General features: G+C 38.7%; 1 protein-coding gene across 6 annotated transcripts in view; it reads left to right on the top strand.

Annotated features, from left to right (window-relative positions):
• Positions 1 to 12,460, top strand: part of FRY (FRY microtubule binding protein) — a 674,187-nt gene that overhangs the window by 438,771 nt on the left and 222,956 nt on the right. For all 6 annotated transcript variants that reach the window (XM_086935130.1, XM_086935129.1, XM_086935133.1 and 3 more), the window contains exons 19-24: positions 543 to 725; positions 2,104 to 2,190; positions 3,178 to 3,437; positions 6,047 to 6,236; positions 7,294 to 7,418; positions 9,516 to 9,573. In XM_086935130.1, the coding sequence (XP_086791256.1) occupies positions 543 to 725; positions 2,104 to 2,190; positions 3,178 to 3,437; positions 6,047 to 6,236; positions 7,294 to 7,418; positions 9,516 to 9,573 (903 nt within the window). The remainder of the gene's footprint in view (positions 1 to 542; positions 726 to 2,103; positions 2,191 to 3,177; positions 3,438 to 6,046; positions 6,237 to 7,293; positions 7,419 to 9,515; positions 9,574 to 12,460) is intronic.

Here is a 12,460-nt window from a genome sequence, read left to right as displayed (position 1 = left end):
GACTCGGGCACTCTCAGTTGTGAGGTACTTTAACTGGAATTTATTTACATCTGTAATAAATTGTATGTGCAATAGCAAAATACCACTTTCAAATTAATCACTTTTTATCACATTCAGAGAACATCTTAGACAATATAATATGTGAAGGTAAGTTTAATATATAACATTAAAAATAATATTTTTTTTAGGGTGGTGAGTTTCATGTGAAAAAAACATATTTATATTGCAAGGAGTATTTAACACTTTTATGAAAGCTGAGCTATCTGGTGGGGATATGCTGGGCGGAATGAATCTGATGTAATAGAAGACATGGTGGTGCATTTGTGGTAAGAGTAACACATGTGCTTAACATTTTCACCAGAAGCTAGTTTTAATCAGTGGCTAGCAGGATGCAGAAGAGCGGAATTCAGGAAGAGTACTCAGTTGTTAGCTCTCATTCTCTTGAAAGCTAGCTGTGTTGGAAGATTTCCATATTTTTTTGATCCATATTCTTTTCTGCACCTCTTCCTTAGCTGATGAAATATTTCTGGTTTACTTTACAGCTGATACCAAATGGATCCAGTCACAGAACACAATCTGAAAGAAGCCCTTATTCCAGTGTGTTGCACGCGGTGGAAGGTTTTGCACTACTGTTGCTGTGTAGTTTTCAGGTTGCTACACGTAAATTAGCTGTATTGATTCTCAAGGAAATTCGTTTCTTATTTATTGCACTGGGGCAGGCAGAGGTAAGCCTTTTCTTTTTATTTTACAACAATATAGCCAGATCTACACTGAGTTTTTATGCAGCATTTCATAGGACAACACCTCAATTGTTCTGTGGCATTCAGAGCATAGCATTGTGTTATATCAGGCCTGCCCTAGCAGTGCCATTCATAATATTGTGACTTTTCTTTCTAGCTGTGACTAATTTGCCCAGCAACACCTCTGCCACAATGAAAACGTTTTCAAGTAACTGTCTTTACCTGATTTTGAACCTGTGCTAAATACTGAATTTGACCAAAAATGATAAAGATGACTACATGCCCCACAAACTCGTCTAAAACATTGATTGCAAGTTTATGACCATAAGAAGCCTTCCACACAAATGTACATTTGATGATGAGCATATGTTTGCAACCAGATTTACCTTTTATGACCACCAGGAATTCACTAGGGGGTTCTTGGCAGGAGTAAGTGCACTTACTGTGGCAGAATTCATCCCCACTAGTCAACAGAAATCTGTAGTACTAAATCTCACTCAAGAGGGAAAAGTGGTATTCAAAGGTGTGGTTTGCTTTGGAAGTTTGGGAACACCCAAAAAGATGTACATTTCAGGATATTCTCAAACTTGAATCTGACCCCTTCCTACCCTGGACTGGTTTAAATATTTACTGCAACCATGTAGGAAGGGTATTAGATTGGTCCTTATTTACAGTTGTTGTAGGGAAAGAGCTTTCTCTACTGGGAAAAATGTTTCCCCCATAAAATAAAAACTGCATTTGTGCAAAAGGTCCATTCCCTCTTCACAGAGTTTTCTGCTATGGAGAACTCTGCCCAGGGGAATATGAGCCTTCACAGGACGGTCACATGGTATTCCCAGAAGTGTGCCTAGAAACCTGCACCTTTCATTGCTTTGCGGGTATGCTTTTAGAAATGTTTGTGAAGAGAAAATAAATGGAAAAGTATGCTTGGATGGAGGCAAAATCTCCTCCCCTACTATTCTGGGGGATGATCTGGTTCTTGAATAGGGCCCCACTGTTTAGAAAAGCATCTCTCTTGTTGGCTCTTATTCCCCTTTCTCAATGCCAAGAGAGTAAGAAAATGAGAGGGTTAGGCATGGCACAAGCATATCCGCCTCTGTGCAACCCTTCATGTATTATAGAAATAGAAAAAAGACAATAAAATAACAGAAACAGATTCTGAAAAGTAAAGGATGATGTTTAATGTTATAAGCGAGTGACGTTGTCCATAGATGTCATTTGAATGCTAGTGGTAAGGAGCAAGTCTTTCAGGTGTCAAAGAAAGGACTGTATCCTAGGAAAATATGAATGATATAGCAATATAAAAAAGAACTGATTGTTCTGCTGTGAGAAGCACTGACTGGCTTGACCTTCCTATATCCAGGATGATGACCGGCCTATGATTGATGTCTTGGATCAGCTTAGCTCTTCTGTCCTCGAAAGTTTTGCACATGTTGCTGTTTCCGATTCAGTAAGTAGTTTTGTTTTAATTTTCATTGGTAATATACCTCACCAAATACCCAGTACAGAGTTAATGTTTGATAATCTTAAATAGAACAGAAGATGGTTCACATATCTAAAAGAGTCTTTGGAAAGATGGTGCCACCCCTTAAGTAGAACGTACTCTGCTATTTATCTCAGTGTGAAAGTACCTTCTTAAACGGCTGTAAATGAAGCTAGAAGACTCCATGTCTCAAGGGTGGATTTTCCTTCCTCAGGTCCTTAATGCAGATTCCTCTTTGTCTTCCATGTGGAGTATAGCTGTATTTGGTTTATTTGCATTATTTCATGTTAAAATGCTTTTCCTATGTTGCTGCATATTGTTTTATGCTTTTAGATACAGATCTCAATTGATGGTAAAGGATGACTTCCAGTTCCATGTGGGATCTTGTAGTAGTTGTTCAGTATATTACCACTTGGCATTCTTGTTTGCATAGTGTTCTTCTCCTGGTGTAGTGCCGGCACTAAAAAAACTGCAGGAAAATTCAGTTCTGCAGTGAAACAGGAAACACTGCTCTGTTAAATGAGGGACTCCTAGAGTGCTGAAGGGGAGTCCAAAATACAAGAAGTGAGTGACCTGCATTTGTAAGAAGAATGATTTCCGTATTTATTGGCCTTTGTCGGTACCAGACGATAAGTCTACAGTTCTCCTTGTTTGTCAGAAAATACATGTTGCTTTGGCAAAAGCTAGTGGGAAAATAAATAACAATATTTTTAGGAAATCTCCAATAAATGCTATATAAAATGTAAAAATCATAACTGCAATAAAATACGATGGTATCCAGTGATGCAACACACATTTTCTGAATTTTTACAACTAGTGCCATTAAATAAAATGGTATTTACCCACAAATTATGTGAGCACCATTTTTTAATAACTGCTAGGCTGTTATGGTCTCTTTGCCACTTATGTTCAATTTGTTAAGGTGATGAAACTCTGTTTATGGTTTCTTCACAGGCAACCTTACCTTTCACTCACAATGTGGATTTGCAGTGGCTTGTAGAATGGAATGCCGTCCTGGTGAACAGCCATTATGATGTCAAAAGCCCTTCCCATGTGTGGATATTTGCACAGTCTGTTAAAGACCCATGGATCCTTTGCCTCTTCAGTTTTCTTCGCCAGGAAAATTTACCAAAACACTGCCCAACAGCTCTCAGTTATGCCTGGCCATACGCATTCACAAGATTACAGCTATTGATGCCACTTGTGGATCCAAAGTAAGTGCCCCATTTTTATCAACTGACTAAAGGTTATACCCTCCTCAAATGTGTTTGTTGATTTCACAATCTTTCCATTTTTCTGCACCGTATCTACATATAGCCTGCTATCTATAAATACATTTCACATTCCAGTGAGTCCTTGCGTGTTCAACCTCAATTCCAAAATTTTAAATTGATTTTATATTAATATTATACAAATATTTTGAGCACAAGCAATGTACAACTAATTGGGAATTCTCGGTATTTCCTGCCCCTCAACTTTTAAGACTGGTTCCTAAAATACAATTATTTTATTACCCATGATCTTTCAAATGGGTTTCTAGAGGTTACCGCAGAAATTAAATATATCTTTCAAAACAAAAATACTTTCAAATAGAATAGTTTTTATGTTATTAATGAACATAAATGTTGCTGTAAAATAAATCATTTCTTTTAAATGCTGGATCAAGTTGATTTGACAATGATGCCTGTCTCGGGCTTGGCTCAAAAAGGTCGAAAGTGTACTGTACTTGTAGTCAACAGAAAGATATAGTAGAGTTTTATTTATCTGCATTTTGTAACCTGCCCAGAAAACAAAATTATTCTCTTTGTGTTCCCACTCTTCCTCAGTGGCGATGTAGATATCGCATCTCTTTTGATGAATTCACTGTAGCCATCCTTATAAGCATTAATTATACCAGGCACATTAGTGAAATTGAAAGTTGGTCAAGAAGTAAGTTAAATAATTCAACCCAAATTCTCTAACCAGCTTGATCATCTAAATCTCTTTTGACTAAAGTGTCTTCAAATGTGATGTTGTATGGATGCCTTAACCCCCAATGCAAGCAATGAAAATGTCCTCCCCCGATTCAATATATGAGACAGCCATACTTTTGGTGCAGCATACCTCTCACCCACCTAAGCAGGAATTCCATTGTACCACCAGCACTATGCCCATAATCACATAATTGTGTACAAAATACATATACATGTTTAATAATTGGATATGTTGCCAATAATATACTGTGGCAGAAAGGGTTGACATGCTACGAACAGACCTGTTGGTGATAACTTTGAATCCCAGCATGTCTGAATTTGGTTTTCATCTCTGAGTACAATACAAGTTCCTTAAACTTAATATGCAAGTCCCTAGAGCCTTCCTTTTGTGGTGTACACTGTAGAAATTGTAATTATTACCTTGTGATAAGAATGATGTGTCCTGAGACCAAATAATTTATCTACTGCCCTGGTATGCTCGAAATTAATGGAAGGTTGCTTCAGGCTAAAATCATCTGTTGGTAGCTTACAATATGTATTCAGAAAGTTTTTCTCTCAAGGAAATGCTCGGCCCATCTTACAAACAAGGCAAGGCCTGTTTTTCAGAAACCTCCCCACATCCCTGACACACTGTAGCTCTTCCCTTTAGCACTCACAGGGTCCAGTACTCTAAAGGGCAGAGACACCGGGCCAGAAGTTTCCAAAGTCCAGCAGTCAAAAGCAGGACCTCAGAGCTTCTGTAATTATTCAAAGCAAGCATCTCCCCCGATACATCTCAACAGCAAAAAAACCCAGGTCAACCCACAGACAATTCGCTCCAAAAGGAACTAGTTCCTCCTAAATATACTCCCATGACCCACCTCTTTACGCCACTTTTTATATATCAGATTAGGTATTTCTTTGGCCAGCAGCAGCAGTGTTTACTCATAAATCGTTCCACACATGAGGGAACCATTTTTCTCATGAAAGTATATCACAGAAAGGTAATGTGTAACAACTGTAAGCATGGCTAGAATACAGCCTTGGTTCTCAGAGTTTATTATTTTAAATTTGAAACCTGAAGCTTATGTGTTACATTTCGAAACAGAATTTCAGGCCACCCTGGCTAGACCATAAGTCTGATGAATGTCTGTGAATAAATGTTTTTACAACAATGAAAGTCTCTGCAGGGTCCATCCTACATCCTTGATCCACATAAAACAATTAAAGCGAAACATATAAAACGTCTATGTTTACAAACAGTAGAGGTCTGCAAACAGTGTTTGCTCGTCTTGCCAAATGTTGTACTTTTTATAGTTACAAGCTACAGTAAAATAGATGTCTGCCTAAGATATTGCAGTTTTCGAAAATTTGAGCTAACCGCTCTGGTTCCAGTAAAATGCAAAATAACCTATTGCAGCACAAAACAGTTCACATTAATACTATGTTGCTACTTTTTATATTCATTGTTCTACCGCAACTATATATATATATATATATATATATGCATCCATATTCTGCATAAATCACCTCTACACTTGGTTTGGTGGACATTTCTGTTCTATGGCACCTTTTATCCCACATTGAGTAATATATTGTAGGGTTGTAATAGTAACAAATCATGCTTCGTCACTGGGCCCTCTATTGAATACCTATCTTTTTATTAATAGATCTGCACTACAACACTTAAAACAAACAATCAATACACTTAATTCTCGGAATTTATAAAACTAGTCATTTTAAAAAAAAGTAATTTAAAGTATTGCTTTTTATATTATTCTTCTGTTTCAGTACTGGGCATTCTCATTCAAATCGCCATCATAGATTAAGGGTAAAGCACATTACAGTAATTTTTTCTTCCACTCATCCAGTAGCCCTGTTAATGCTAAGAAAACCAGCACAGCGAGTGGTGGAGACAACTATGTCACTCTATGGAGGAATTACCTAATTCTGTGCTTTGGGGTGGCAAGACCCAGCATTATGAGCCCAGGACACTTGCGAGCTTCCACACCAGAGATAATGGCTACCACGCCGGATGGCTCCATTAGCTATGATAACAAGGTATGAATATTTTCTTTGTTTAAAAAAAATATATTATAGCTACAAATACGCTTGTTCTTTTGCATAAGATGTAGATGACATTTGTCTTCTTAAATTCTCTTTTAATATGATCTGCTATGTTAGAATGTAGGCTAAGGTATTTTAAGTGATAGCATTGAAGCGTTTTCGCAAAACTAGGTTTTTATTGCTGAAGGCTGCCAGGTTGTTTGTAGTCCCAATGGGAAACAGGTTATTGTGCATGTGCTATACTATAGGAATTCGAAAACAGGCTTATGAAGGGTTGAGGTAAATTATTCTAAAGGTGAAACCTGGTGCCATCAGTAGTTAAAAAAGACTTCTGGTGAATGTTCACAATAGGTCTCTAAACCCAAGCAGAGATTTATCATACAGTAAATATTCTGGAAATCATGTTGTTTGTACTTGTTAGCTGTTGGATGGAGGGAAGTGTATTTTCTCTAAGGATGGCCACTTCAGTGCCACCTTTGATGGCAACTGTTATATCATTCATAACGATTTCTAAAGGTTCAATTAAGTTACATGAGTGACAGTGCCAAAGGCTTACATTTAGAGTCATTTTGAGGTTGACAAGAGTGCCTAATTTGATATTTTTGTGACAAACCTTTTATGTGCCCCCACCTTTCTCACTATATCATCAATATGTTTCATGTTAAATCCTAAACAATTCTCATTTGGCTGTGCCATCAGTACCACACAAGAGGATAGGAACAATGTGACACCTCTTATGTGTGAGTAAACCTGCTCAATATGCATTCGTCATGTTGACTCACGAAGGCATGACACTTTGACACAGCATCTTCCACTTACACTAAATGTACCTAATGTACTTAAAATAAAAGTCGATGAAACATTTAAAGATATGCACATGATACGATGAGTGTGTGTTACTGCTTAGCGAACTTATGAGAGGGGGTTACAGATGATTTGTTTTAACTAAATAACCCATTACTCAGATGTTTTCCAGGACATCTTTGGAGGACGAACTTAAATGGGCTTTGGCCTCCCCTTTGTTTTCAATTATTTTAAAATTGTTTTGCAGGTGATAGGAACCCCCTCGATTGGAGTCCTTCTGAAGCAGCTTGTGCCTTTAATGAGACTTGAGAGCATAGAAATCACAGAATCATTGGTGCTAGGATTTGGAAGAACAAATTCACTTGTTTTCAGGTACTATTTGGAAAGTGAAATCCTAGTCTGTCTTAGCTCCATTTGGTGTGATGATTACACTAATCATTGTTTGTACTTTGACTTTGTAGAGGGTGGAAAGATGCTAGGCACAAATTAGTGGTCTCCATTGCAATTAGTAAATTTCTGTGGTAATTTAGTGAATATTTTTTCAAAGATTAGCCTATCCTTATTATTTTGTAACGGTTGCATACGGTGTGTTTTGTGACCCCCAGTTAAAAGTATTTATTGTATAGTCCTTTATATGTCTGGTACACCAGAAGATGTGCCTTTCACTAGTTCCAAAAAGTAAGGAGATGTGCTTGAGCATCCTTGTGCAGAGCCCTACCACCAATAACCTGTGACTTCATGGCAACATCAACATCATAGCTTTTTGTGCTCTGCATGGATTTTAGGGTTAAGGCAAATGGAAAAGGGATGAGCAATTGGGGTATTACATTGGGTACAGGACTCAAGTATGGGTTCATAAATGTGTAACTTAGGCTCTATTTAAATACTGTATGTAGCAATTAGCAGACCTTGCTCTCCTCTCCAAATAATATGAAAACAGATTATTATATACTGGATAAAATATCCTCTGCTGAACATTATAAGGATATTGCACGATGCTGAGTAGTTACCCATAGAGGAACAAGACCAAAGGACAAGTTCCTTTATAAGTCAGGCAACTCCTGGTTTCCTTGTTTAAAGTGTGGCTGAAACTATGCTCTGTGACCTACCTTTCACTCTCGCTGCTGACTGTGTCAAGAGGTATTGTGGTATCCGACCTTAACTGTAATAACTTATTACAGCTCAGTAGCTACGTCAGTTCTTTATTACAGGGGACTAGAGACGTTACAAGTCTTCTGTAGTAAGGAAATTAGAGATGGGCTTTTATGCTGGGATTGTAGTCTCCCATGAATTATACCAACCATACCATTTAATAAACACCCACATACAATTGTTTTATGAAGTACTTATATGAAATGTTCTGTGCCAATTTATGGTAGCTTCTAAGTACTGTTGGTGTGCCAGCATATGTACACTGTGAGTTGGCAAAGTTGGTGTTTGATTGCGGAAGAATACTCAGATATTATTTATTTGTAAGTGATACTTTTCATAGGATACAGTTGTAGATGAGATGAAACAATTCAGGTTTTTATTTTAACTGGAGCTCATTTACTTCAGTATATTCCACTGGCTGGGGCCGTAGACCACCATGATTCGGTTCCAGTTTTTCTTTCACTTCAGCACTCATCATGTGGTCAAGTAAGCGGTTATATGGTATAGGTGCTATTTGGGTGTACCAAAAGCCCCCACTGTGCAGGGGGGCCCGAGCTCCTTTGGGACTGCACATTAGCCCCTGGCCTGAGAGAGCCTTACTGTGTCCGGAGCACGGGGGTCCCCTCTATGTAATTTGCAGGGGGGGCCCTCAAGTTTATTTACGCCACTGAGTTGGGCCTGTAGTAGGGACTAGTTTCCGCAGGTACCTTGATTGTTTGCTAAATAAGTCATTAAATAAGATGCTAAGAATGTCACCTTTATCCTTGCTTCCACTAGGGAAGTTCACTTTCAGGGCTGATTTGAAGTGGATACACCCCGTGGGGTCAGACATATTCTGCCTGTTAGGTATTAAATGTTTTGCATCTTGATCCATTGGAAGCCTATTGTAAATGTGTGTTGCACTAGCACATCCTCACCTAGTTCAGGTCAGACTACAGAGCTCTGAGAGGTACAGGACACTCCCATTGTATCTGTGAGGCTCAGTCTGCTGCCGGATCCTGGCGTCCTTAAGCTCTCACACTCTTTACTGATTGCATCTGGAGTATTCATACCTTCATGGGCCCTCATCACAATTTAGTCTGAATAGGCGTGAGGTATTTACAACACGTGGGACCACTGAATTTCTTTATTTTCTGCACAGGAAAGGAGTTAATACATTTTTCATACCTAAGATCTCAGTTCATACCCATTCATGTCTCAGACGTTTGTGCTACTTGCATTGCCACTTACCTCTTTTGATTGACATTAGAAGGTATCCTAAAAAGTGTTACATTATAATGATGATTTCATCATCAATAACACGTCTTCTCATTTCAGGGAACTAGTAGAGGAGCTTCACCCATTGATGAAGGAGGCCTTGGAACGCAGACCAGAGGTGGGTTATTGTTGGGTGTCTGTGTTTTTTTTATGCAAATGTTTGAAAAGACAAATTTTAATAGGTCAAAACAACTTTCCCAAGGTAATTCTATTCAAACTCTTCAGTCACACAAGACATGTAAAGTCATATACTCAGATATAACATATAGTTTAACCACTGTGAAGCACTGTACCCCAACCTCTCATAATTTCATCACAAAAATGTATTACAATAATATCATCAATTCCTTGTTTTTACCATAATTCTAATCACTAGCAAAAAGACAAAATGTAAATAAAAAGGAAGAAATAGAAATTAGCTGCAAAATTAGCTTTCAGATGCACGTCCATTATCTTACGTCACTATGCAAGTATGACAAAATTCTTTATGTACAATTTGATCAGTGAAAATGGATCATCTAACAGTACTTTGTTGACCTGCTCGGTGGGTACAGAGTCTAAAACCAGCTTCCTCAGGACTTATTCGATACATATTCTTCCAAAGTTTGACAGTTTGATCATGTACAATACATTGAATGAAGAATCTTATTAAAACCATCAAAGTGGCCTAATTAGGTTACAAATATTCAATGGATTGACTCATGACCTTCTGGCAATGTTCTATTATTTAAAGCAATCTGGGAGCAATCGCCCAAATGATAATCCAGATCTCTTAACGGGATGCCATACAGAAATCACCCTTCATGCTGGGGAAAGCCCAAACATAGGACTTGCGATGCCTTCTTTTTCGAACATGTATATTCCCGAGTTGCCCTCAGAGTTTTTCAAAAAGCTCCCTTATTTCAGAAGTTGGTCACCTCTGCTTGTGCTATTCAAATCATAAAAGATGCATTGACCTGCATGAAAGCTGTTCTGTTGGCCTGTTATCTCGTATGTGGCTCTTTCGAGCAGAGGATGTAGGGTTGCCTGAAGTCTTGGCTCTTGTCGTCCATCTCCACTCTGTACTATGCCATGCTACTCGGACATTGAGCAGGTGATGAATCTGGTATTATAGGCGACATCCCAATTACCTGTCGCACACCGGCACTCATGTCCTGGACTTCTCAACCCTTAACTCAAAACAGTTGTCTCTGGGACATTCATGCGGACACTTTCTAAATCTTGATCAGTCAATGTGTCTATTGTTGTATTGTTGAAAACCCAATAAAAATAATTGTTAAATAAAAATGAAGTTGGAACTACCACAATTTAATTCCACACCTTTTTCCTGTAACGGCTTCCATAAAACACCTCTGCTGAGGTGGCTTGTACTAGATTTATTTGATTGTGTAAGTGTAGTGTAAGGTTAGGACGAGACAAAAAGAAAGTATGCACCTAGGATGTTCATGTGTATTTGAGAATTTCATCTGTCATCCCTGTAAATTCAATGCACAAATTCTGCAAAATATCTAATGGTGGTGTCATTTTGTTCGAATGTGTGGTACACAAGTGAATGATTGTTGAGTAAGTCTAATTTCCTATGTTTTTATCTTGCTAAATGACATATGGAAGAAGCTAAGGAACTGCAATTGAGTACAGGGCATGATAAGGTCCATGTAGGGTGCATGTATGGTCGGATATTATTCATTAATGAACAGCTTCTGGCACAACGCTCATCAGAATTGTATAAGCATGGATTTTCTTTTATTCCCGAGGATATTACTGAGAGTGTCTGGGTGCAGAATGGGCATATGTGTCTGTTTTTTGCCAGGGCACTTTGGTATTACAGACTGGGCTGCAGATGCATTTGTGGCCCATCTGTATTCTGGATTACATAGGGGCATGTTTAGTGCCCGCACAATCTAAAGGAGATCTACATTCTTTGTCATGGGTTGTTGCCCCATGCAAATGAGGGAATAGCTTTACACCTTCTCAGGCCTTTGCAAGGCACATATTTGAAATGGTGCACAGTCTGTGACACACCTCTATTTCTTCCACGGAAGAGAAGGCAGGTGCAGTGACTTACTGGACTAACCAGCAGGGTTTCCCTTATCCCTCCTCAAAATGCTGCCTGTCCCTCTACACTAAAACATTAACTTTTAATTACTTCAGTGTAATAAGTATATGATTTTTTTGCATGGTCCCCATCTGCACTTACCACACCTATCTGCGCGTGTGCCTTGCTCATACAGGAATAGTGTGTCAGTTTGTTATACAACCCAGTGCAATTTACTTCATGGGCCCATGTAGCTTGCAGCCACTTTCGTGTCCTTCATTATGCTCTTGCAATTCTTTTAGGGACATTCATCAAGGTAGGCAATTGCGATTTCTTAATTGCGATTATTAAGGAATCGCAACTATAGAATCGCAATTGCCTATGCATGTAGGTTTCGCTGACATATTAGCGATTGCTACATATTCCTTAATTGCGAATAGCAAATTGCAATTTGCAATTAAAGAATAGCCTCTCATTCATTCCTCTGCGACTAGAGGCCTATAGGAATGAATGGGAATTGCATTCGCAATTTGCGAGTACCAAATAGGTACTCGCATATTGCGCATGCAATTTCAAGGGTGCAAGGGGACAAAAAGGCCACCCTGATGCACCCCAAAATTGTCATGTGCGCACATGTGGCGCACACACATGCCCCAAGAGCATGTGGGTGCGCCACATGGCACTTTGAAAAATGCTTTTTTGTGCATTTTTCAATTTTTTTGCAAATTACCATCAACTGTAAGTTGATGGTAATTAGTGTTTCCTAAATGCGAAGTCGCATTTAAGAAAGGCTGGTTACATTCCAATTAGGGAATCACAATTTGCGATTGCCCAAATGCATTCCCAACTTAGGTAATCGCAAATTCTGCGATTACCTAATTTGCGAATTTGGGTTGATGCATCCCAAATGCCAAAATACCAGTCGCAAAGGGGCTGATTCTGTGAATTGGCCCGTTTGCAACCGGTATTT

The sequence above is a fragment of the Lissotriton vulgaris genome, chromosome 8 (genome assembly GCF_964263255.1).
Source record: "Lissotriton vulgaris chromosome 8, aLisVul1.2, whole genome shotgun sequence".
NCBI lineage: Eukaryota > Metazoa > Chordata > Amphibia > Caudata > Salamandridae > Lissotriton > Lissotriton vulgaris.
The sequence above is the reverse complement of the archived record's forward strand: the minus strand, read 5'-3'. Positions and strand labels throughout refer to the sequence as shown.